At 47.0% G+C, this 26,783-nt stretch overlaps 1 protein-coding gene across 2 annotated transcripts in view; it reads right to left on the bottom strand.

The window, feature by feature from the left end:
- Window positions 1-993: 993 nt before the first annotated feature.
- HK2 (hexokinase 2) overlaps window positions 994-26,783 on the bottom strand; it is a 62,281-nt gene continuing 36,491 nt past the window's right edge. For both annotated transcript variants that reach the window (XM_047853871.1, XM_047853870.1), the window contains exons 4-18: window positions 22,928-23,047; window positions 22,218-22,313; window positions 21,313-21,412; window positions 20,842-21,025; window positions 17,619-17,774; window positions 16,135-16,368; window positions 14,843-15,147; window positions 13,356-13,504; window positions 13,006-13,125; window positions 9,390-9,485; window positions 8,836-8,935; window positions 8,555-8,738; window positions 7,149-7,304; window positions 5,672-5,905; window positions 994-3,301 (exon numbers count right to left, since the gene is read on the bottom strand). In XM_047853871.1, the coding sequence (XP_047709827.1) occupies window positions 3,157-3,301; window positions 5,672-5,905; window positions 7,149-7,304; window positions 8,555-8,738; window positions 8,836-8,935; window positions 9,390-9,485; window positions 13,006-13,125; window positions 13,356-13,504; window positions 14,843-15,147; window positions 16,135-16,368; window positions 17,619-17,774; window positions 20,842-21,025; window positions 21,313-21,412; window positions 22,218-22,313; window positions 22,928-23,047 (2,379 nt within the window). In that variant the 3' untranslated portion in view covers window positions 994-3,156. The remainder of the gene's footprint in view (window positions 3,302-5,671; window positions 5,906-7,148; window positions 7,305-8,554; window positions 8,739-8,835; window positions 8,936-9,389; window positions 9,486-13,005; window positions 13,126-13,355; window positions 13,505-14,842; window positions 15,148-16,134; window positions 16,369-17,618; window positions 17,775-20,841; window positions 21,026-21,312; window positions 21,413-22,217; window positions 22,314-22,927; window positions 23,048-26,783) is intronic.

The raw sequence follows: 26,783 nt of genomic DNA, 5'->3' as shown, positions 1-26,783 counted from the left end.
AAAAAAGTAGAAGATGGGAGGGAGAAGCCAGGGTATTTCTAACTGACTTCCTCCCTAGTCTGTGGTTCCAGTTCCTGTACCGCCACCCCCCCGCCCCCAGCTTTTGGACTTGGTCCAGCCAGTGGGATGGAAATGGATCTTTTGGACATTGCTAATCTCTGGGTTGCTTCTCCATACTCTGGCTCCTCAGCTCTTTCATCACCTGTATAACCAACTGGAACAGATTGTCTTCCTGACCAGACCCTCACACAGGGTGGGCAGACCCATTGTATGGAGTGAACGTTTTTTTATTATAAATCATACAGTAGCCAATACCTTCGAAGTGAAATCTTGGTCTCTAACTATCCATTTCCTCTGCACAAATTTCTAGAAAATTACACAAAACATGCTTTTGTTGTATATTGCCTGTTTCCCCCTAAATGGTTGTACCAGTTAGCACTTGCAACAAGAGTGTATGGGATGCTTCCATAATTTCACTGTCAATCAGGGAGGGCCATGTCAGTGGGTGTCAGCGGGGTCTTGTGAGGAATGGATTGCCCAGGTCTGTATTTTGTTTATTGGAGAGAGAGGAAAGGTAAGGAGAGAATAGACACGCATGTTTTTTAGATGTTCACGTAAGTAAGGGCTTTATATCCTGAATGTGAATCACATGCCTACAGAGACCAGCCACAGGCCCCTGAAGGCTCTGCTAATATCTCGGCCAAACTCCCTAAACAGTATTCTGCTGCACCAGTCATGGTTCTTCACCGATGCTTGAAAGTTATAGGCTCAAAAACGGCCTAGGGAAGGTCATCTATCTTCCAGTTCCATTGGAACGGAGTTTCTGAGAAGAGAAATATCTGGGGTCAAGACCAAGTCTTGGCCACATGCCTGTCAAGCAAGCACATACAGTCAAAATCAAGATACTCATTAATTACTCACACCAGTTAGAACATCCTCATATGCCCAAAAGATGAGTACATTCTTCAAAATTCTCAGGAATCACACACTGAATATTTTGAAAAATGTTAAAATTTATTAATAGTTAACATCACATAGTTAATTCAACTAGTTCCTTATTATACATGACAACATCTTTACTAGACTGAGTGCTCAATAATCTGAGATTCAACACATCCCGGTCAAAGATTGAGATTCACCATATTTACATCAGGCAAAGCAGCATCAGCAAGGAACTGTTACCTAACTGTGGGAACACAAACATTCAAAATGCATATTCCAGCATTCCTTTTTGGAAACCAACAACACATGTGTAATAGCCACACACACAGCTCTACCTTTAAAAAAGGTGCAATTTCATACACAGTGCCTAATTTTCAAGTTTAAAAGTTAAAAATCATCTCTACTTCTTGGGCATTCTTTAGTGATAAACAAACTTAAACATTGTTCTCAGTACAAGTGTGAGAGATGTGCAAAACCTGGGTGCTACTGAGTCGTGTCTTTCCTTCCTTGTTTTGATCCTTGATTCCTACTCAATAATGTTATGGGGCCATTCCCTCTTTACCATGTAGTTGCAGTGTGTGTGGGTGCATATTTTAGGGAAGAAATGGGCTTTTGGACTCAGAATTAACTGCACTCCTGAAAAGTAAGAGTATACAAGATTTTATGCCACCCCACTCCCCCCAACCGCACCAACAGTTTGAAATAAATATTGTGTATAAAAACAGCTCAGCCTAGAGAAGCCCTTGGACGATGCTTCTCATAAAACATTTATGAAACAAACTGATTTTGCTAGGAGGGCACAAATCCACCAAAAGTGTTGTCCCTGAGGTTTTCTTTGTTTGATTGTTTCATTGTTCAGTTTTGGTTTGCTATTAACAGATTTTTTTTTTTTAATGTTTTTGGTGGCTTCCTTTATCTTCTTGGAGAGCTTAAAAAATACTACTGACTGCCCTAAGAATGACAATTCCTAAGCAGTGAGTCTGTCTGAAATGATTCCTGTTTCCTTTGGTTAAGAGCCTGGGTAATATTGCCCCAGGAAGGTCTAGACAGAGCAGCCAGTCGCTATGGTTTTTTCAGTCCATAGACCCAGCTTCCCTCACTGTTCCCTGCCTTCCGCGTTTCTGAGTCTGCAGGTTAAAAAGGAGCCGGGAAGGAGCTACTTGGCCATTCACTCACCTTGAAGAGGCTTCCCTTCTCTTCCCGCAGGCGAATGAGGTATTTCTAGTAACCTGTCAGTATCTTCACCTTCCATCCTGAAATTACGCTCATCTACTACAGAGGCCAAGTCTGAAGACACCCTGTGTATTTATACACATAAGAAATTGACATATAAATACATTACATACAGCCCATCGTTACATACAGTGTCAAGATAAAGGAGCAGATGTACTTCATGAAGTAAATAAATTTCAAACATAAATTAAAATGAAAGTAGGGTTGTTTCCACTTCTGCAGGAAAAATTTTAAAAACAGACCAAAAAAGTCTCCCCATCCCCCCAAAGGTCCATGGCTCATGGATGACTCAGGAACCCACAAGGAGATAAGACAAGCCCACTTGCAGGATGTGTCAACTCATGGCTTTGATTTTGCTTGCTCAGATTCGGGATCCTTTAATTCCAGGAAGAGCATCGCTGGAACCCATCAGGCTTGAAAAGTGAGGTTAAAGAGGGGCCGTCACATGGCTATCCATGGATTTCCCTCCATCGCTGCCTCTTCTCCCACCCCGCCACTTCTGCCTGTGGAGGATCAGGCTCAAGTTATTGGAGATCCCCACAGATCTCAGAGCAGAAACAACATCCACCTCCATACTGGGGAATGCTCTTTACCTAGAAATGTCACGTTCAGGGTCCATGGTGAAGCAACCGTATCTTTTCATTAGTGTCCCCATTCTGTGAGATTATACAGGGACATGGAATTTGGCCAGGGGGATTACTAAAGGTTAAAATTTGCCTTCTTAAGTTTTCAGAGAACCAATAGGAAGAGTTGTGACAAGTATGAACAAGTCCTTACTTCAAAACCTATTTATCTCAGGAGGGCTAAGTCTTGGGCGCTGAACTCTGCAGTGAGTACACATAGAGACAACACCCAGTCCGACGGGTCTTCCTCGGCCAAAGAAAACCCAAGGGGTCTGTCTCTGACACAGGGGATGACATCTTATAATTTAAAGGAGGGAAGAGAGGGAACTCCAGGAAGTCCCTTCCAATTTCAGGGACTCTATCGCTGTCCAGCCTCACGGATGCGGCAGGCCACAGCAGTGATGAGAGCCGCCCCCTTCCCGCTGCCATCCTCGGACTCCAGGAAGGACACATCACATTTCGGAGCCAGGTCTTTCACCGTCTCATGCATGACTTTGGCAAAGCTGTAAACGTGGGGAGGAAGACACAGGAAAAAAAAACTTCCTTAGTCATGATTGATTTGTGTCCTCAGAGATGAGACCCTAAGAAGTTATGCTGGAAACCCAAGAATTATTAAGATGAGCAAGAGGACGACAGCTACCATGTATTAAACACTCTGTATTGTGTATCTGAAAACCAAGGCTTGTGAGGCTGGCAACATGCCCAAATTCTATGTCATAGCAGGCAAGTGGGGAGCAGAGATCCTTGTAAGACAATCATCGGAGATTCTGGAAGCTGTGTTCTTGAAAGTAATCAGGGGCACCTGGGGGCTCAGTCGGTTAAGCATCCGACTTCGGCTCAGGTCATGATTTCGCGGTTCGTGAGCTCAAGCCCCGCATCGGGCTCCGTGCTGACAGCTCAGAGCCTGGAGCCTGCTTCGGATTCTGTGTGTGTGTGTCTCTCTCTCTGCCCCTCCCCCGCTCACATACTGTCTCTCTCCCTCCTTCAAAAAATAAACATTAAAAAGATTTTATATGCTAATTTGGATGTAAATTTTTACAAATAAAAAATAAAATAAAAAAAATTAAAAACACAATAAATAAAAATAAATTTAAATTAAAAAAAAAGTAATCAGTGGAAGAGAAGTTCAACAGTCATAGGCATCACAAGTATACCCTGCAGAAGGGCATATCTTGTCCCTAAATTCTGGAAGATAAAGCCCCATGCACTTGATACTTCATTTTCCAGGGGTATGGACTCACATCAGATCCACATGTAATCCAAAATGACACTAAAGATAAAAGGAGCAGGTTCATGGGTAGCTGTAGGCCCATTACGGTGATCACAGAGCCTTTCAATATGGGACTAGAGAAAGAGATGGTCACCATGTACCCCAACATAGCAGGGTCAGGAAGGCCTCCTCATCTATGAAGCAAGCCTCAGCGCCAGTGGCTTGGCTTCTGTCCCCCTCCCAACTCTCCTCTGGGACCAAGATTCCTACTCTTCAGTGACATTGACCATCAAGACAAGGGACTTGCGACTTCTCAAGTTTCCCTCTTTTAACTATCTGTGTAAACTCTGGGCAAGTCTCTCAACTCCTCGAGAAACAGTCATGCTGCGAGCAGGCAACATTTCAATAGAGGCGTCTCTCTTTCCTCATTCTGCCTCACCTACTGCCCAGACCAGGGTAACAGCTCTGTTCTTTTACCTTTGAGCTAAAAAGCTTGTAGGGGGGAGGGGCGGGGGGAAGGGATTGGGGTACTTCCTAAATTAAAAATGATTCATTCAAAACAAATGCAAATGAGTGAAGAAGGGAGAGGAACAATGGCTGATGAGAGAAGAAGAGAGATGGAGAAACAGGAAAAAGTGTACAAAGAAAAGAAAATTCAGTGCTTCCACATTGGGGGAGTTTGAAGGACATGCTTTATAAAAAGGGCCAAACAGGGGAGGCTGGGTAGCTCAGTCAGTTGAACTATCCAGACTCTTGATTTCAGCTCAGGTCGTGATCCCAGGGTCCTGAGATCGAGCCCTGCCAAGAGCTCTACACTGAGTGCAGAGCCTGTTTTGAGATTCTCTCTCTCTCCCTCTGCCCCTCCCCCATGCTATGCTTGTGCTCTCTCTCTCTCTCTCTCTCTCTCTCTCTCTCTCAAAATAAAAAAAATTTAAGGGCAAGGCAGTAGATACACTTTCAGCTTTGTGGCAACTACTCTGCCATTGTAGAGTGAAAGCAGCCAGAGACAACATATACATGAGTGGGCATGGCTCATGTTTACAAAAACAGTCATGGCTATAATCTACCAGCCCCCACACCAAACTGCAGAAAATATCTCGCTCCAGAGTTCCCCTACATTTCCTAGAATGTTCACAGGAGCAGTGTTTGTAACAGACAAAATCTAGAAATAACCCAATATCCATTAGCAGAACAGTAAACTATAGTATACTCATTCAAAGGTATGCTACGCAGCCCTGAAAATTAATGAACTGCAATTGCATTCTTCCATGTGGATGCGTCTCAAAGCTATAAATGCTGTGTGGGGAAAGCCAGTCACAAAAGAGGAGATGCCATAGGACTCCCCTTATGGCAGGTTTAAAATTAAGTAAAACGGAACCATAGCGATGCATACACAGATAAGCAGGGAAAGGAAGCAAGGGACTAAGTCACCAGAGTACCTTCCCTGGCAGGGGACAGGGGCATAGCGCCTGAGTCTTCCAAGCTGGGTGGTAAAACACAGACCTACTTCTGGCTCTTAACCTTTAAAGTAAAGCATATATATTATAGACACTCATTTGGAATGTCAGGTGCTTTGCTATAAACTAAGAAGAGAGAGGAAGGAAAAGCAAGGAAAGAACAGATGGAGAAAGATGGACAAGGAGAGTGGAGGTCAGGCACTCACTGAGGATGTAGCTTGTAGAGGGTCCCATCCACGCCTACTGTCACTTTGAGGGTGTCCAACCCACGGTTTTCTCGTATTTTGTCCACCACGGCAGCCATGCCCGCACCACAGAGCTGGGCCGCCCGCCGTGCCACCACCGTGCACACCTCTTTGACGATGATGCTGTCGTCACAGGTGCTCTCGAGCCCCAGGTGGTGCAGGATGGCTCGGACCTGCAGCAGGGCTAGGCAGTCACTGGGGGGGCGGGGGAGGGGGCAGACAGACAGGGAGTGGTCAGTCACATACACCAGGGGCTGGTGGCCCACCCACCACTCCAGGGGACTGGTCACGTAGGAGCTCCCTGAGAGGTGGATCCTGTTCTTGAACTCAGTTCAGGAACCCATGCTCATCCCACTGGACCACACGAAGCCCACCTGAGTGTGACAGGAACATAAAGAAACGGGCTCCTATTCCAGTTTGCCCAGGCGAGGCGGGGCACTGCTACCATACAACTGGCACTCAAGAAAAAAGGAAATTCACCATCTACGTATTCCACTCATTTGGAAAGAATAAAGACAGTGACAAGGCTTGTAGTTGGCATTTTCAGCTCTTTCTTATCCATTTTCTTGTTGCTGTTCACAGGTCAGCAGGACAAGCATCACCTGCCAGCAGAGATCCTGTTCTGTCTCTGCTCCCCCACCCGGGGTGGTCTGATAACTACTCACGGCTCAGGAAACAAATGTAAATACAATTGTAAGAAAATAAATATTATATAAAGGGAGCTGTTTTAGAACCCTGGAATCAGCTTCCTGCACACAGACAGACATGCACACTAGAACATATTCTTTCTATTCACTGGTGCAGATGTCCTGGGGCCCCACTCATGCCAGTCATCCAGTTCCTGTTTTCCCATACACCTGACAGTAATGCATAGCATTAATTATTAAAGGGCTCCGAAATTCACTATGGTAATTTGGAACGGTCTTTGCTTCCATTAGACTGGAGGAGGGGGGTTTTGCTTTAATGAGCCACCACATGGCCTGATTTCTTCTGCATTGCCATTGCCTGGCATGCCAATCTTCACTCGATCCTGGCTGCCTTATTACCACAGCAGCAGTTAAGAAGCACCCTCCCGCCAGGTGCAAGCACTTTAATAGGCTAGCTTCCTTTGTGCATTCCAGTTTATATCCTATGAGCAGGTATCTTTCTACCTTTGATAGTTGATCTAAAACCCACCCACATTACTTTGCATGGGGGGAGGGGAGGTGCCTTGTGCCAGCTCAGCAGGACTTTTCATGAGAATGTTATATATTTGCCCTTAAAATGCCAACTATCCATAACTTTAAATAAACACTATAGACAACAAATGTGTTTGCTACTAAACTGACGTTTATGTAAGCCGTGCCCCGACCTTACTTGAGCTACGGAAATCCTTCAGCTTGTCTGTCCATGAGAAGGAGGATACGGTCCCACCCTGCCCCGGGCCCTAAATTCTCACCTCTCAATCTGAGACAGGAACTTGGTTTCAAAGATTCCTCTTGTCTTGAGTCGTTCTGAGATGCGGCCACGGAAGAGCAGCCCACGCTTGGTGAAATCGATGAGGATGTTACGGACAATCTCGCCCAAATACATGCCACTGATCATTTTCTCAAACCTGCAATGCAGATAATGTGCATGGAGGTTAAGCAGGAAGGTGAGATGCCCAGCACATTAGAAAGTAGAGGGCATGCAGGTTCCCCCTGGTGGGAAAGGAAGTGCTATTTGATTCACTTGGGCAGGCTTCCTGGTATCTGCATACATTGACCCACAGCCTTCGGCAAAACTGACTACAGTGCCTGAGGCCCATGGGGTTCCCTGGGATCATCTCCATCTTCTGGGCTCATCTCCCTTCTGGTGCTTACTCCCAACTCCAAGAAGGAAAACACACTCAAACCCCATCTCCAAGAAAACGGCAGGATAATGAGTCTTAATCCTTAACTTCATCAGACATTCAGCATGTTTTCTCTCCAAACTAATCATTATCACTTTACTTGAGTGCCAACTGGAGAAGCCCTGTCTTGGCCACCAGAACTGATGTGACAGCTCGGTGGCTTGAGGGCCTTTTGGCCCTCAATAGTGCCTTTAAAAAAGCTGAGGTCCCCAGTTGCAACCAAGACCCCCATCCCCACTCCATCTTGTCCCACCCTTTCTTTCATTAATGACACTTATCTGGCCCCTAGAGGCATTTTCGTCTGTGACTTGTACTCTTGACCAAAGTATATTCTGTAGAACTATGGTCCCTGATTAATCCAATTAGGAAACACTACACACAACATCTTCCCAATGGGAAGTGTGCTCGCAGCTCAGAGCACCTCCCCATCATGCTTTGTGAGGCTAGGGCTGGCCCTTGTCCAGTCCTGACTATAGAGGATGTTACATAATGAATGGATGAGGAGGAAGAGACTCCTGTTTGCTTCCTGTTCCTCTCTGTTACACCAGCTTCTTTACCCTACTATCAGCAGATGACTCAACTGTCTTTCCTCACAGTCCCAGACCTAGGTTTTAACACCATCCCTTCCTGTTCTCACAGGCAGTGGTAGGAAGGCTGCCTCTGACATTTCCTAGTTCTGTGTTCCTCAGTATCCCCTTTACATCTTTTCATCCTTCTAAAACCTGTGTCACCAGTTCCCTTTAAGAAATGCTCCTCAAAACACAACTCTTGTTTTCCCAACTGGATTTTGAAGGTGTCATAGTCCAAGCGGTAGTACTTCCCGGATGTTATTTGAAAACCCTTGCCAAGGAAATTTCTTCTATTGACATCTCAGAAACAGGTGTCCTGGGACTTGCTGTTGCAGAGGATCTGACCACTTGCTACACTGCAGTTGGGGTACATGTACCAAGACTCGCAGGCACTGGGGTACCTACCTCTGTTTGCCAGGGTTGAGAGAAAGCTCATCCACAGCCACATCAAATTCCGTGCGGAAGTCGTCCAGGCACCCGTTGTCCCCGAAGGCCCCCCACTCCATGTTGACACACATCCGGCCCTCCTCCCCTTCCACCAGCTCCACGTTCCGCATCTCCTCCATGTAGCAGGCGTTGCTGCCCGTGCCTGCCAATCACAAACACATCACAGCCTCACTCTGCACCGTCCCCACACCCGTCTGAGGCCATGGGTCACAGTGCAGGAAGGACTGCTGGGGCTTTACCAACAATGAGGCCGATTTCACAGTGAGGGTCTTCATAGCCACAGGTCATCATCGTCCCAACTGTGTCATTCACCACGGCGACCACATCCAGGTCAAACTCCTGAGAGGGCAAAAGCAGATCCCCAGTCCACCAAAGAACCACAACATGTTCTTTCAGACCCTTGCAAGGGAGACTGATATGTATAGAAAGTGTATTTGATACAGCCTGGCTCATTCTCACTTTTTGTTCAAATGTCACCTCCTCAGAGACCTTCCCCGGTTGTGCTATTTAGGAGTGCCCTTCTCCAGCCCACTCACTCTGTCCTCACCTGACTTCATGTCTCTTCATAGCTCTAAGGCACCTGACATTAGCTCATGGGTTTGTTTATAGTACCAGAGTTTGTTGTGGTCATTCCTGAATCCCCAGTGCCAAGAGCAGGGCTCGACACGCAGCGGATACTCGGTCACCGCCGAAGGACCACACTAATTCTCCCCCTAACCCACGCAACCACACCCAACACTTCCCCACTTTCTGAACACGGGTCATTCTGGGCCTCGTGGCACGCCTCTCCCACCTCTCGCCGGTGGATGGCTTCCTTCAGCAGGGTGACCACATCCTCTCCCTCGCAGCCCGATGCCTTGAAGCCTTTAGTCCACTTGAGGAGGATGCTCTAAAAGTCACATAAGAGCACAGATGAGGACAGCAGAGGAGGGTTCCTGTGTCATTCCTGGGGCCTGGCTGTGCCTCTCGTTCTCAACCTCACCAGGTAGTATAGATTCCCTTTAATGACCAATCATCCCTCCCACAAATGATTGCATGCCCCCTATGTGTGTGTTCCATTGTTTAATCCTCATAGCAAACTGGTGACATAGTTATCATTATTGTGCCCATTTTCTAGGTAACTGTGGCTCTGGAGTAACTTGCCCAAGGCCTGCAGCTTAGGGGAAAGGAGCAGGACTCATCCCCAGGCCAGCTGACGCCATGGGCCCCTAAGTACCACATCACTGTCCCTGCAGGGAGCTAAGTTCTATACAAGTGTTTCTTTTGCTGGGAAAAGCAGTTTGCTCTGCCCTGTCCTATATTCACATCAGAAGGGTCAGAGTCTGTCTCTTCATTGTCAAATTCCAGGATGGTGTAAACAAGTGCCCTGCTTGGGTGACAGTTGGGTGACAGCTAGGCTTCACGTCATCCCAGTGAGGGAAGCACTCTAGGCTCTTCAGAGTCACCCATAAGCCACTCGTCTTTAATGTGGCCGTCTGCCGTGTCACAGGGCCCTCTGGGGAATACACACATGGAGATTTTACATATGGGAGAAGTGTTTCGGTTATTGTCCCCTGGTTTCCTCTTTGCTGCTGGAACCCATTGGAAAACAGCATCAAGAACTATTGGGCCACCTCCCTGCAAGGCCAGAATCCATAAATGGACTGTGTGCTCACTACCCACCCTCTTTCATGGTTTCTCCAGGCCTTGCTCAGCCTCACCCCTGCTTGGCATTTCATGGCCCAGGAGTTTAGAGTCACAAGTCAACCTGGATGTGTCACGCTGTATTCAGATCCCAGGAGATTTGGAAAAATAAGACATGATCCCAGCAGTGTCTTGGCTTACATACCTACATCCAAACAACTGTGTGCTCATCTCTAGCTGTCTTGCCTACAAATTAGCTTCATATCTCTAATGAAATTTTATATTTAGCACTTTCAAGTTTACAGAATGATCAAATAACATTATTTCAGGTGGTCCTTAATAATAAGACATGCAGAGAGGCCCGTGAAGCTGGGGAGACTTGCCCAGGGCCACGAGGTGGTCAAGGGAGCTTGGGGCTTCTGGGCCTCAGCACCTGCTGATTTTCCACTCAATAAGACAATCTTACCAGAGCAGATCCCGGCTCACAGACCGATTGAACAACAGAGAGAACGCAGCCTCTGTCTGATCTGCTCTTAATTTTCACAGTGCTAGATGGAACACGTACTCCCTACAGAAACTTAGAACGTAAAGAATGAAATCTAACACAATGACCTGGAATCTTACCATGCAGGTAGAAACAGTGAATATGTTGTTGGGTTACCTGATAAACTCTTAAAGATAGATACATGCTGGCATGAAAAGTAAGGCATGTCTATTTAAAAATATTTCAGCAGGAAAATCCTAGAAGCAAACACACTGGAGTCCTATGTTCTCATCTTCTGATGATGAAGGTATTTTTTGTGGGTTTCTATACTATAGAGATTATCTTTTTCTTAAAAACATTTTTGTTAGTCTTACCACCAGTTTTTTTCCCACATCATTGAAATTTCTTCCAAAAACATTCGTTGCTGATACCCGGCAGTGAATGGCTCAGAACTTATTAACTATTTCCCAACTGTTGAACAATTGGGTTAGTTTCTAATGTTTTCATTATAATAAGCAATGTTTCATTAAGAAACATGTAAGTATTTATCTGCACGTTTGGTAATTCCCTTTGGTAAACTGATGTAAATGGAGAAGCCTTTGAAAACCCGGTGCATTGACACTGAGAAACATAATGTGAAAAGACAAAGGAATCAGAAAAACTGGGGAGAGGGAATTGGTATAAGCTTCCAGTGACAGGGTAAATGAGTACTCAGGATGGGATGAACATCATGATGGCAACAGCAAGCACTGCCATAGGGTATATTAGAAAGTTAAGAGTAGATCCTAAGAGTTCTCATCACAAGGAAAACGAACCACTTTTATTCTTTTTCTTTTTTTGTATCTGTAGGAGATGACAGATGTAAACTTATTTGTGGTGATCATTTCACAACATATGTAAGTCAAATCACTGTGCTGTACACCTTAAACTTATACAGTATGCATGTTAATATCTCAATAAAACTGGAAAGGAACAGAAAAGTGAAAAGCAACACTGCACCCCTAACACTGGACAAATGGTGACACATGTTGGGAAATACTGGATTAGGCAAGGGTTTTTATTGCACGACATCCTAAAACCTTCACTGTACTGGTGCACATGAATTTAACTCAGAGGGGAGGAGGAGGAAGCATTTACAAAACTCAGCTGAGCAACAGGAGGGTTGCTATTCCGGGGATCCTGTGGGAAATGCTGGCCTTTCTTCCCTACTGGACCAACCTCCCTGCACCTGTGACATTTCCCACCTACGTGCCCTCCTCCACACTGCCAGGCCTGCCTGCCTTTCTTCCCCATCAACTCATGCTTTGGACTTGGAAGATGATCCAAGTATTTTTCATGCCTTCCAGGTATGTGCTCGGGTAACATCACACTGCGCATCCTCGGGGCCTCGGAACCCCATCAGCACCACGTTCCAAACAGCAGCTCAAGCCTTCCTGAGCTTGCTTACATCACAGTTTGTTTGTAAGCACCTCAAGTAGGAATCATGCCTTTTGTACCCTGGCCACTCTGTCTACCACATACTGACCAGTTGTGAACATGCATGTGAGCTTCTAGAAGACCAACGGAGACAGAGGAACAACTGCTTAGACAACAGTATTCTGACATCTAATATGCTGATAATCAATGCAGAATAAGCCCAAGCATGACCTACTCAGCTCTCCTACATTCTCAACACACCATGTCCGGGATATGTGAGAGCACCAGCTCTTTGCCCACCTGCTTCATTCCTGCATGGCAAGTTGAAAGGGAATGAAAAGCAAAGCTAAGACTAGAGAAGCACCAGAGCATCTAAACAACAGAAGATTAATGAAAATGTCCCAAGCCCAAAACAGGCCTCAGGAGCAGGTGAGCATCACTGAAAACATGGCTTTGGGTATCGGGAAACCAGAATTCAAATCTTGTCTTGGCTATTCCCAAGCCTTCTGATCTGAAGCAAGATACTTGGCATCTCTATAGACTTTGTTTTCCTTTCTGCAAAATGAGCATATGAACACCTATCTTACACAGTTGCTGTGAGCGTTAAGATAATGCACATAGGCAGCCTAGCACAGTGCCTGGCAGATAGTACTTTAAAAATGTTCGTTGCTAATATTTGGTCAGCATCATCATCATCCCTAAGATTGTTACCTACTTTACCTCTACCAGTTCCAACTGAATCATTCCCATCAACAGGCCCCTCATCATAACTGCTTACTCATGCCCTTCTTTTCCTCCTCTCAGCTCAACTTTCTGCCCCGCTCCAAACTCTGGCTGGTGGAGAGTCCATAAAGCCCACAGGCAAGCCCTCTGGGAAGGCGGTTACCTCATCCAGGCTGTTCTGCTGGCAGGGGAAGGAGAAGGTGAAACCCAGAGGCAGGGACACGCCCTTCATGCCCATGTACTCAAGGAAGTCGGCGATGCACTGCACGATGTGGTCAAAAAGCTGCAGGGAGAAGACAGGCTCTGAGGGAGGGGCCCTGGCCAGGGCAGGCTGCCCCCAGCAGCTCCTCTCAGGAGAAATGCAAGCTCAGGCACTAACATGAGTGAAGACAAGGCCAGGGCCCTGGCCCACCTAGCCTTCCCTGGGACCATGGCTGAGCAGAGAAAGCACTGTCCTCTAGGGTGGAAGTGAATGTCTGCTGGGGTCCCCTCCCAGAAGCCACCTTGACTCACCTCATCCCCTGTGCCATGCATGACCTCCTGTGGGATAGAGTAGATCTTGTTGTGCATCTCCACTCCGCGCCTCTTCCCATTCCTCACACGTACCAGCAGGACGCGGAAATTGGTACCCCCAAGGTCCAAGGCCAGGAAATCACCTTTCTCTGCAATATAAACCCGGGAAGATGACGCACTAGGGCACAGCAGAGGGTGATAGTCTAAAGCACTTTCCCCTAATGGGGAGCTCTCCTGGCAGCCCCTCAACACCCTCAGGGATGATGGACTGTGTGCTCCACCTAACAGGAAAGAAAAGTAAGACCCCTGAGGGCCAGAGCCGTGCTGTCTCCTTAGCGGTCCTCAGATGAGTTCAGGTGGGTCCCAGAGGTCACAATGAGCTCTGCAGGAAACCAGAAATTGTGATACAGTATACTCAAAAATATCTAAACATGTCATTTGTGCTAAATCAAAGGTCACCTTATGTTAGCTTCTAGAATAGAGTAAAAAATAGCAGAGTTCAACTCTTTAAAGGAAATTGAAGGGAAATCTTTTCACATGAGAAAACCCTCCTTTGTTGGGCAATCATAAGGTGCTACGTGCCTCAAACATACTCCTCACGCAGCCCTCAGGCAGCCATGAGGAAGAGGCACTGCATTTCCCTCTGATGGAGGAGGGAGACCTGGCTGACCTACGCTGAGTCACTCGCTCAGGCCCACAGAGCCAGAAGAGGGTAGAGCAGGGACCAAGGCCCAGTCTTGGCCCAACTGCTACACTGGCTTACTCAACGTCAGTTCTCTCCAAATTGGGAAAAGATCTCCATTTCTTAATTTGTAAGACCTAAACCACAGGTCAGCAATCTTTTTCTACAAAGGGTTGGGCAGTAAACATTTCAGGTTTTGGGAGCCACAGTCCCTGCTGCAACCATACAACTTTGTCATGGTGGTGCAGAGCAGCCATAAATAATATGTGGACAAATGGGCATGGCTGTGTATTAGGAAAACTTTATTTAAAAAAATAGGCAGTGGGCCAGATGTAGCTCATGGGCGTTAGTTTGCCAACCCCTGACCTAGGATTTATAAGAACTGGCCCTGGAACCAAAAACTCCTGGGTTTGAATCCCAGCTCTGCCATTTTCTAGCTGTGTGAACTTGGGCAGGTTTCTTAATTTTTCAGTGTCTCAGTTTTGTGCCAAGCATATTAGTTTGTTAACAAAATTAATTACTAATTGCTGTTAACAGTTAAAAATTAAGTTTATATGTGTAAAGCACTTACAGAAGTGTCTGACACATAGTAAACATTCAGTAAGTATTGATCATTATTACTATTCAGTTTGTAGCAGGGGAATGCCTTGCCTGAGCTTACTGAACACTAGAATTGCCTAGTGCTAGAGCTGAAGAAACATGTTCTGGTCCAAATATCCAAAGCCATGACTAAGGGAGTCCTCCTGGGCATCAACACCATGAAACAGGCCCAGCACCGCGAGCCGGGAGGCAGCCTGCCACATACCTGTGCCATCAGGGGTGGCACACACGTAGGTGGGCAGCATCTTGACGGGGGCAATGGCGTGGGTCTCCTTGCTCAGACCTCGCTCCATTTCTACCTTCATCCTCTTCTTAACCTCCAGCAGCTGCTCACGGTTCAGCTTCAGAGACTCCAGGGTATTCTGGCGGGCTCTGTGTTGGTCAGCCAGCCGGTAGGCCACTGCTGTCACCATGGCTGCCCCCTTGCCACTGCCATCCTCGGAACGCAGGAAACGGACGTCGCAGTCGGGCACCAGGCGCCGAACCGTCTTGTGAAGACGCTTGGCGAAACTGCAGTCACCAAGACGGGGTAAGACACGGGTGTCCGCGGTTAGGGTCAATGGTGCAAAGGGCTCACCGCCTCAGCTCAAAGGCCGGGAGGCACCTGCAGGAGCAGATGCCACCCTGATCATCCTCTCCCCACTCTCCCAAGTCAGGGTCATCACTGTGTTAATTAAAGCTCAGCTATGCAACTGTGACCGCCCTGGCTGGGTGAAGGGAAGGACTGTTATAGGAAGTCACTACCCACCGCACACAATCACAGTAAGTAATGTAGTAAGACCCTGTATCTCAGGCCGAACCCTTCCGAATCAGAATCTGCCTCTTAACAAGATCCTCAGGTGATTCATGTGCACTAGACTAGAAAACCAGGGAATGCTAGGCCTGAGACCTTCTGCATCAACCATTCAGTTAATGAAGGCCCGTTGACCCGGCGCTCCTATTAGATAAAAAGGATTAGATAATGAGTAAGTACAATAGAGAGATGGCCAGGTCCCAACTGAAATTTGAATATCTTGGACCCAAGGGATCCAAACATGGAGGGAAGGGCAGGATGAATTCAATACCCAGATCAGCCAGAGAGGCTGAACTAGGGTGTCCCCTGGCAGAAGACACAGTACCCGCAGAGCCCACCCAGAATCATGAGAGAGTCAAAGAAACAAGTACAGAGAAACCCTAACTCCTACACAGGAGGGTGGCAGAAAGAGCACTCCCCCTCCCCCGCCCCCCACCGCCAGCCAGGGGGGCCCTGGATAGAGCTGCAGTCATCGAGAGCCTTCAGAGATGGCTTGAACCCCTGCCAGGGACACACCTTCCTGATCCTCACATGCCCAGCTGGGAGCTAATTCTACAGAGCTCCTCAACTCCGCGTCCCTCCCCACTGTGCCAGAATGCAAACCAGAGTTGGCTGGGCAGTCACTAGGGTCTCTCTCAGGCCTGTCAGTGGTCTCCAAGTGTTCTGGGGGCCCTGTCACTATGGGTCCCAGCACGCTGACTCACTGAGGGTGCTTCTTGTAGACAGAACCATCAACCCCAATGGTGGAGCGCAGCCTCTCCTCGCCCTTGTTCTCCTTGATGCGCCGCAGCACGGCTGCCAGAGTGGCTGCACACAAGCTGGCTGAGCGTGTGGACACGATCTGGCACACCCGGTGAGTGGCCACGCAGTCCTCCTGCGTCGGGTCTATGCCCAGCCGCACTAGCACCTCACGGGCCTTCCGGATGCCGTCCTTCTCCCTAGGAAACAGAAGGACAGTGTGTGGGCATGTGTCCAACCCACTGTGGCCAGGGGGAGGGGGTATGTCAGCTGACAAGGAAACCGTTCAGCTCCAGCCAATACCATCTCCCAGTGAGGGTAGAGAAAGGGGAAAACACAACAGACCCAACATGAGGCTCATCTCACACACACACACATACACACACACACACACACACACACACACACACCACACACTGCTCAAGTGCCCCTTTTTCCCACTGAGAAAAACTAATATTTTTTATGGGTACATGATGTAAGGACAAGGCCTTGCTCTCATGGCTTCACACATCAAGGGGTGTGTGTGTGTGTGTGTGTGTGCATGCTGTGTTTGCTTATCTAGGGGTAGACGGAACAGTGTCCCGCGGTGGAGCCCACCCCATTTTCTCTCTGTGAAGCAGCCAGCTCATTGCCTTTCACGAGGGAGCAGGCACTGCTCTAATCTATGCGAGAGACTGTGCTAGAGTCTGCTGCAGTGAGCTTAGCACTCTCCTCAGGGGAACTAAGTGCCTCACCAGTATACATCCTTCCATCCCCTCAGGGCTTAACAAGCAGGCACAATCCGCTCAAGAGTTTCCATCTGAAGGTATAGGAAACTGTTTCACTTCTCCCTTTAGCACCCAAATCCCCACCTCTCCATCATTTGGTCCCTGAAACGACAGGGCCAGCTCAAGCAACAAGTGGAAGTCTCTAGAACAGGAAAGTAGACCCAACTCTTTGGATACTGTTAACTGAAAAAACAAAAATCAGGCCACCCTCACTTCCAGCCATGTCGCTCTGGGAAATGCAGGCCTCAGATCTACCTATTGGAACTAAGTGGGTAAATTTTAGAGCAGGGCTCTAAACAGGGACCTCTCCTTCTGTTATGAAGAAGGTGTCAAGAGAGAGCCTTTTTGGAGAATCACCAACAGAGAAATAAATGTCAGAGCTTCTGAAGGGAAAGAAAGTAGATGCATAGGAGTCATCAGGGGGCTCCCTGAGAGCCTCCAGCATTCAGCCCGGCCCGACCCCCACCCATGCAACACCATGAGCCACTTAGGTAGTGCACAAGAGTGGAGACTATCTGGAAAGTGAAGTCAAGCTACAGGCCCTCCATGGCCCGTGTTGAGCAAGGCCCTCCTGCTGTCCAAATCTGAAGGGTCAAGGGTCAGTGCCCCTTCCTCATTCCCCAACAGCCTGTCCACTCTTCTGGGGATCCAGTGAACAGAGAGAGAAGGACCAGGAAGCTTACCCTTCAATATCTGAAACGTCTTTGGTCTCAAAGTGGCCAGTGGCGAGGAGCCCTGGGCTGAGCTTCCCCCCAAAAAGCAGCTCCTCCTTGGCCATCTTCACCAGGATAAGTCTCACCAGTTCACCCATATACATCCCACTGATCATCTTCTCAAATCTGCAGGGAGATACAGACCAAACAATAAGTACATGTAAGCGGAGGCACAATGACATGTTAACTTGATGGCGCTGCTAGTTGTAAGATGTGCAGACAGGTGACAGCTCAGGGGAGACTGCAGGATCAGGGACGTCTGGGCCATCTCTGTAGGCCGGGGGGGCCTTGAACTATGGAGAAAAAAGGCCTTTAGCAGCCAAACTAAACATCCAGGGGATGTGTGACATATTCTGGGACAGCCTGAATTTTAAATAAAGTAAGTTACATGCAGTAAAAGTGACTTTACATTTTTTTTTCTCTAGCCAGGAAATACTTTTCTAAGATGAAACTTTGTATAGAACCTCAATATTTATATACAAAAGGAAAAAAAGGTCAATAGATTAAATCAGGGGTGCAGGCCCAGCAACTCAACGTCTCATACTGTCCTCCTTTTGCAAGATCATTTGTGGATTTCTGGAAAACAACCCACAACCCCAGGGGTGGGGTGATGGGCAGGTTGAGCCAGATTAGGAGCTTTAAATGTCAGATGGTCTGGGAATCTGGGAGTGGGACATTTTGGAAGTTTCTGAGCAGGGAGGGAACCAGATAAACGCATGTTTTAGAAAGGCAGAGGCCCGCCCCCAAGCAATCGGCTAACTTTTTTTTTCAACACTAGGTGATGCTGTTTTCTTTAGAAGCCAGTCTTTCCGGCTCAAATTGTGTCAGAGAAACTGAAGCTTCACCATTCTTTGTGGCAAAGAAGGCCCTTCCTTGGCATCTAATGATCCGGAGCCCAGAGAGGTGGCCCCCAGGGCCAGCAGACACTAACTAAGCTGGGCTCTAGTGAGGAAACCCAGAGCAAGAGTGTGGAAGGGACTCTGAAGTCACCTGGTATAACCCACCTGGTACGGCCATCAGGAAGTGACTGGCTGAAGACCCAGGACAAGGTACGTAGAGCAGAACTGGAGCTAAGTGCAGAGCTCACAACATTGTTTGAGCAGAGGATTCAAGCACCAGCACAGGCACACTGCCTGGGGAGGCAGCCTGGCTCTAACACTAAGGACCTCGTGTGTCTGTCTGCCTCGACACCTTTTCCAAAATAGCTAGGAGATAGAGATACGGGAGGGGTCCAGTGGGGCTCCGAAGTGTGAGTGATTTATAAAAGCTTTCACTCCAGCTTTTTAAAAACACTTTGTTTCAGTCAACATTTAGAAAAATATTTGTTTAGGGGTGCCAGGGTGGCTCAGTCGGTTAAACACCCGACTTCAGTTCTGGTCATGATCTCACGGTTCGTGGGTTTGAACCCCGGGTCGGCTCTGTGCTGACAGCTCGGAGCCTGGAGCCTGCTTCGGATTCTGTGTCTCCCTCTCTCTCTGCCCCTCCCTCACTTGTGCGTGCACACGCGCTCTCTATCTCTCAAAAATAAATAAACTTTAAAAAAAAAAAAAGAAAAAGATTTGTTTAGAAACACATAAAGAGTGAGAAAAGTTCCTACTGGAGCCCAATAATGACCTCAGGGCTACCTTAGCTGACATTCTGGTAGGTTAGCCCAACCTTTGATTTGTCTAAGTCTGAGACAGTGGTGTGCTCCCAAGGCCGGGCTGGCAATTCTGTCTTCTGACCCTTTAAAGGGCATATGGCTCCTCAGAATGGCTTGGGTGTGCCTTGTTCTTAGAGGCAGACTTTGAATAAATGACTTTTGGGTCCATAAATTTTCACCGGCCACGGCAGACACAGCCAGTGTGTGCCTATGAAAATTGCAAGTAAGTGGACTCATGCTTGGATACATGGGAGAAGCTTATGAGTTAAATAAACCACGCTTTGAAGAAGTAAGGACTCTCCCTGTAAAGAAAAAGGGTCCTTGGGGCACCTGGGTGGCTCAGTCGGTTAAGCGTCCGACTTCAGCCAGGTCACGATCTCGCGGCCCGTGAGTTCGAGCCCCGTGTCAGGCTCTGGGCTGATGGCTCGGAGCCTGGAGCCTGTTTCCGATTCTGTGTCTCCCTCTCTCTCTGCCCCTCCCCCGTTCATGCTCTGTCTCTCTCTGTCCCAAAAATAAATAAACGTTGGAAAAAAAAAAAAAATTAAAAAAAAAAGAAAAAAAGAAAAAGGGTCCCCGTTGCCGAGCTCGCTTATAGAATTGGGCTTTCCTCCCCAAGCAGAGATCTATGCCAGCGGCTTTCCTGCAATAGTCATAGCAACATAGCATAGACCAGAGGGGGCCTGAATTGCTCAAAACATTTTGTAATTGCCTTCGGAGTTTACAGCAATCCCTGTTTCAAGATTGCTAATAGGGGACATTGGGCCAATGTTGGTGTAATAATGGGAGTGAAATAATATTTCGTAACAGTCAAAAGAAACTAAAAATCAAGTCTAGCCAGGCTGGAGAGTATAACACTCAGGGTGCAAAATGTTGGAGGCCCTCCTGGTCCTGTCCACCCAAGAATGCCTGCTGGGCCACAGGTCTAGGAAGCGGCCAAGGAGGCTCCTTAGCTGGCTTTTCCACAGGCCTTGGGTTTGCCTAGAGCTGGGACCCATGGAGACCCTAGGTCTCCATGGGGCCCAGCTCAGCCCGCAGGCAACTCTACCATATGTCTGAGTTCAGAGCCTCAGCCAGTGTTGAGGAGACAACCGTCTGGCCTCCTACTCTGGGCAATGGCAGAGGTGGAAGCTATGACAACAGCATTCAGAGACCCTCCCCCTGGCCACCTCAACATGACTTTTCTTCTGTGACTCACAGACTGTTACTATGGACAACTTACAAATTTAAGGTGGCAGAAAGAAGAGCAGGGTGAACACTTAGAAAAGGACCTTCTAAAATGAAAGCTCTAAAGGACGTAGACAAATTATAACCTACACTCTGGTTTGTCTGCTTGTTTTATCTGTTTTAGAGCCCTCTCAGCAATTTATAGTCACAATGCTTGTGATGAGCACACCATTCCCATAACCAGTGGCTGCCCCAGCAACCTTTTGGGGATATAAGACTAAAGCAAAAGTGAGAACCACCCCCACCCCAGCCCTGGCCGGATCCCACCTCAGCTCCTGAGCCCACACACCCCCCACAAGCCCGCCACACACAAGGGGTGCTGCTCACAGTTGCTTCCCAGGGTTCAGGGAGCCCATGTCGATCTCCTGATCAAACTCAGTGCGGAAGTCATCAAGTGTGCCGTCGTCCCCAAAGGCCCCCCACTCCATGTTGATACACATCCGCCCCTCGTCGCCCTCCACCATGTCAATGTGGCGCATCTCTTCCATGTAGCAGGCATTGCTGCCCGTGCCTGGACAAAACAAGGGACTGCTCAGCACCCACCTACACCAGCCTCTCTCCAGCCCCCAGCTCCCTCTTACTCCCCCATCTTGAGACCACCTAGGGTGGTTGGGATTCCCCAGTGCAGGCTCCTGGAGTATCCCAACATGGTCCAGTCCACAACCACCTCCAACCCACAAATCCTGGCTCAGCCCTCTGAAGTGACTGTACCACTCTCTTCTAATATGAATTACAAAGAGTCATGCAGGCCATGGAGCCCTCCTCCCTTTCCAGCCCCCACACCCATTGTTCACTCACCCACAATGAGACCAATCTCACAATTCTGGTCATCATAACCACAGGTCATCATGGTCCCAACTGTGTCATTCACCACGGCCACAATATCAATATCAAAGTCCTACAGGGATAAAAGCGGAGCTCTGACCTTCACCATCACAGAAAAGTTGCAATTGTGAAGATGGAGATAAAGAGCAGCAAGGCACAGAACTCAAGTGCATTAGGGCTGCCTCCTTACTGACCCTACTTGAAGCCAAAGAAGGTTAGAGCTGGGAATTGGGCTCAGATGCAGTCTGACAGCAGCAACTCACTCCCCACCCTGCATGTCCTCACCATGGAAACCACTGCCCTGCAGTCTAGTTTACAGACACCACTGCACTCACAAGAGCCCACTTTGTCATTGTTGTCCCCTTCTCCTTCTCTCTCTTCTCTCTCTCCCTCCCTCCCTCCTAACTTCTGTGACCAGGCCTTTATCTTGTTCTCTCTCTGCCTCATTCCATCCTAATGCCAACATCATCCCAACCTTCTTAATTGAAAATGATATTCAAGTCTTCTTCAGGTTAAAGACTGAAGGGTTTTTCCTGTACTGAGGCTAAGATTATTTATCCATCGTGATAATCTGAAGACCCAGAAGCATCTGATTATATGTAAGATTATCAGTGTGGCAATCATTTTGCAGTATATGGATGCCAAATCATTATGAGGCATGTCTTAAATTTAGCTGTATGTAAACTATATCTCAATAAAACTGGAAAAAAATTAAATCTTATTAGGTAAACCTAGCAGAGAAGGAAGAGAAAACCTCTCCTTAAGAACCACAAAAAGGTTCTCATGCTGATTTGGGAACAGACTAGGAAAGATTTCAGAGTGGACCCATAAGAATGTAAAGAGCCTCCAGACCCCAAGCTCCTGCCTCCCCAACTCACCCCTCTCCTCTGGATGGCCTTCCGGATCAGAGTAACCACGTCTTTGCCTTCCACGCCACTGGACTTGAACCCCTTGGTCCAGGACACCAGGAAACTCTGGAAAAGGACCAAGGAATGAACACTGACCACACTACTCAAACAGCCATTAGTGAGTGGAGACCTCTGCCATGGAGCTAAGCTAAATTACAACCGTGCTTAAATATTTGTACTGCTTCCTGACTAGCCTAGGAAAAAGAAACTGGGGCCTCATCAAAGACCCAGAAAGAAGATTAAATGAATGATTCCTTCATGACCTACTGCCCCCAAGAACTGAAAAGAACAGGCTATAGAAATGCCAAAATCAGATACTCTCATCATTAACTCCCCAGGCATCTTTCTTCCAAGGATCTTTATTATGATACTCTAGATCAAAGGAGTTCCTAATTTCTCATTCCTGTTTCCCTACAAGGGATAAAGATAATGTACTTCATATTGTTCTTTGAGGGAAGAGTGATAAAGACCCTCCCCCCCGCACTTCTGATACTTCACCATCCCCCCCCCCCCCCGACCTACATACACTCACCCAGAAGGACAGAACTCTTAATACTCAAACCTCATCCAAACAACCATCAGAGCCGCCTCTAAAACCACAGCAGCAACTGGCTCAAAGTTCATCCCAGACCTCCCAGCCCAATGAATGAAGCAACAAGGGTCTAAAGAACTCATCTTACCTCATCTAGCTTCGTTTGGACACAGGGGAATGAGAAAGTAAAACCCAAGGGGAGCTTCTTGTCTTTGATTTGTAGCTTATCCATGAAGTTAGCCAGGCATTCAGCAATGTGGTCAAACAGCTAAGGGCACACAACACAAGAAGATGAGAAGGGAGGGAGAATAACATGGAGATTAAAAGCATACATACACATTGGGCTCGGCAAGGAACTAGCTGAATGTGTGCAAGATACGTATCCCTTCTGAAGTCTTAATTTGCTCACCTATAGAATGAGGGTGACAACTGTACCTGCCCTCAGCGTTACCACAGGGATTAAATGAGTCACACATATAAGGACTTCACAGCAGTTAGTGCTGATTAAATACTGTCTTCCACTCAAACTATTTATCCAAACCACTGTCAAAATAACCCTGTGAGGCAGGGGAAATCATAGCTAAAGCTAGTCAGAAAGTCATCACATACCCTGGGAACAGAACATCCTTTGGTGGCTCTGCCAGAACACTCCTTGTCATGGGTGCACAGCTGACTGTCTCAGAAAGGACAGCCCATCTTACTGCCAAGAAGTATTCTAGCATCCCTGTCTCTTGTGACTGGGGAGGGAATGGGACATTCTCTGGTTGGCATTCATAGAATGAACTTAACAAAATAATAATAATAATAATAATAATAATAACAACAACAACAACAATAACCCATATTTTTCTTCCATTCTAGAAAAGTAATTTCCTAGGAACATTTCAAAGAAGTATCTTTGTTTTTTAACTTCAAAATGAAAAACCCAGTAAGTCCATGAAGAGCACTGAAGAATGTATAGGGTTTTATGGATGGGCAGCCTCACAACTGTGACCATGCCAAGCAGCACCCACAGCTTCTAAGAAAAAGCTGTATTTACAATTATCCAGGCTTTCGATCAGTCCCAAGGCCCATAGCCCCATAGCTTCCTTCTTGCCCACTGAGCATCCTCAAAGAGAGGCAGTGACTCCCTCCAGATGCTTAGAGGCTGAGGCCAGGGGCATTCTGGTACAAAAAAGTAAGCAGAGGCCAAAGAGACTAAATAGGTGCCACGGGCCAGGTTGACCAGATGGCAAAATCTAAAAGCCAAGGGGGATGGATGAAAATATACCTTTTCCTTTCCAGACAGAAGCAAGGAAGATCCCACTAAATCAGAGGTTCCCAAAATGTGGTCCTAGACCAGCAACAACACCACCATCATACTCTAAATGTAAATTCTGAAGCCCAAACCTAAACCTACTGAATCAAAAACTGCAGGGGTGAGGCCCTCCAGGTAATCCTGAAGCAGGTTTGAGAACCACTGCCCTAAACCCCCAAAAGTATTTGCATTTACAAAGGAATTAAGAGGTTGCAGGTGGCAGGGTAGGCTGAGAGGCCCACTGGCTCCCCAGATGTCTGGGGTATGCTCAGTGGGAGTGATCCAGGAAGACAGGCCAACCCCATCTAGAAGGTGGCCAGCTCTAACAATGTCCTGCATTGATCCTGCCCCTCTGTCTAATCACATGCAAAATTAACCTCAGCTGATGCTGAAACTCTCAATCTCCAAACCAAAACATTCTCAAGAGCAAAAAGATTGGGCAATGACAAAGCTCTCTCACGAAGAGGATCACCAATGCACAAGTGCTAATTACCTTGAGCAGAAGCCAAGTATTTTAATACGACATAGGGTTTTTAGATAGATACTCAACAAGTTCTGATTTTCTGTTGGGAAGTTGATCAGAGACAAAATTTACAAATCACCAACTCCCAGCACCTTCTTCCTGGTACTCTAGTCATCAGAGATGAAGAGGGGGAGCTTTAGAAGGGGGGAAAAGCAAAATGGTTTCCCTCATCCAGCCCCGATCCACTGCTCCCTTTCCAACTGTGTTGCCAACGAGGAAAGGCAGTGAAGAGGCACTAAATTATATGCTGCCTGATACAGTAGCCACTAGCCACATGTTATCTTAATCACTTAAAATGTTAAAAAATTTAATAGTTACTTCTTGAGTCACAACACTAGCCATATTTCAAGTGCTCAATGCCACTAGTAGCTAGCTAGTGGCTTCGATATTGCACAGGGCAGAATCAGAACAGTTCTACCATTGCAAAAAGTTCTACTAGACAGTACTTGGTTAAGCAAGAAAGAGCAGACCATCAGCTTCCTTAATTGGAAGACTATCTCCTTTTCTATTAGCTGATGATCTAAGGATAAGATACTGGGAGAAAGAGCTAATACCTTCCTGCCATAAAAAGTCTCAAAGGGCATCATTTCATAAGGTTAGAATGGTTTCCTTTTCCTTATTGGTCTCAGAATCTGTTCACTCCCCTTCCCATAAGATACACTTTAAAAATCTAAAGTGGCCACTATTACAATTTGCAATTCACTGCTCTCAAGTGCAAGTTCATGTGCCTGAAGACAGATTTTATCCAGGAACCCACACTGTCCAGGTTCACAGATCCTCAGAAACCTTTGCAAGTTTAGGGTTTGGTGATTTGGTCTTGGTTTTAATGAAACTTTACGTTTAAAATCCATTTGTTCTCCTCCCAATTAAAAGACTGATACCTACCATCCAAAAAAAAAAGGAAAAGGAAAATATAGGGAGGAAAAAAAGCACCAGCAATTCCACCACTAAAATATCCACTATAAATTTCGTTCCAATTTTCTTACCAACTGGTTTCTGCTTTAGGCATATAGTATTCTTTCCCTTCCTTAGGGTGAAACAAACACCTATATTTTCTTCTAATTTTCTTCGGTTTCATTTTTATTTAGCACTTTTCCATTTATTCAAAACTTTTAAAATATCACAATAGCTTTATGTTTCTTCCCAGTGGATCTCAGATTTTTTTTTTTTTTTTTTTTCAAATTTGGACTAAACATTGTCTGTATGTCCTGGAGCTATGTGAGAGCTCAAATCTCAGTCTCAAGGACTTTGCCTCCCTTGTCCAACCCCAGCATTAAAACAAGGAAAGCAGATTTACCCTCAGAGCTGTACCCAGGGACAAATAAAGAGTCTAAAAGTATCTCCCCCACATGATCTACTTGTGGTCTGAAATTTCCTTCTGAGGAGGTGGCCCAGTGTGGTGAGAACCATACACTAGGCCCCACCTCTTCTAAACTCTAAGGCCTAAGAAAAGGTGACCACACTGGAAGGGCATCTTATTGGATTTCATTTCCTCCATTCACTCTTTTATTGCGTACACACTGGGTAGAAAATACAACAGGAATAACCACTGCTCAAGCTGAGAGTGATCCCTATAGCAGTGCTATCATCCAGGAATGTCTTCAGTGATTGGACTGAGAGAAGTTGAAGGAGCAGGAAGAACACCCCAAGGAAGGTTCTTGCAGAGCAGCTGAAAGGGGAGACCAGGTTCCCTGGACACCCAAGAGCAGAGAATAATGCTGGACCCGTGGCTGATACCCACCACCTGGCCAGATACTTCTGGTGTGGTGGCAGTGAGAGTCCCCTCTCTAGAAGGGATCCCCTGGGGGAACTCTTGGGAGGGACAGCCCCCAAAGGGCCTGCCCCACAAGATTTCTTGTCTGTAGGAGCACCAGCCCCTTCAGGGGGCACCTCCTACTCTGGAAGCAGGGCAGGTGGTCGGGATCTAGGACCACCATGTTGCCAAAATCAGGAAGCACCACTCACATGGACCACATCGTGTGGCCTACCAAGTGGACAGAGCCCCCTAGAGTTGTGCAGATGCAGGTTCTAATGTCATCAATCGGGCTTTGTGTTGTGCCTCTGGCCCCAACCACCCCTATGATCTAAAGCCAAGTCATTCACTCAATCTTTTAAAACGCAATTCCACATCTATAAAGCAGATTACATGAACACTCAGCCTCACAGGGCCAGCATGAGGACAAA

Source organism: Prionailurus viverrinus, chromosome A3 (genome assembly GCF_022837055.1).
Source record: "Prionailurus viverrinus isolate Anna chromosome A3, UM_Priviv_1.0, whole genome shotgun sequence".
NCBI lineage: Eukaryota > Metazoa > Chordata > Mammalia > Carnivora > Felidae > Prionailurus > Prionailurus viverrinus.
This window is presented reverse-complemented; position numbering and strand designations above follow the sequence as displayed.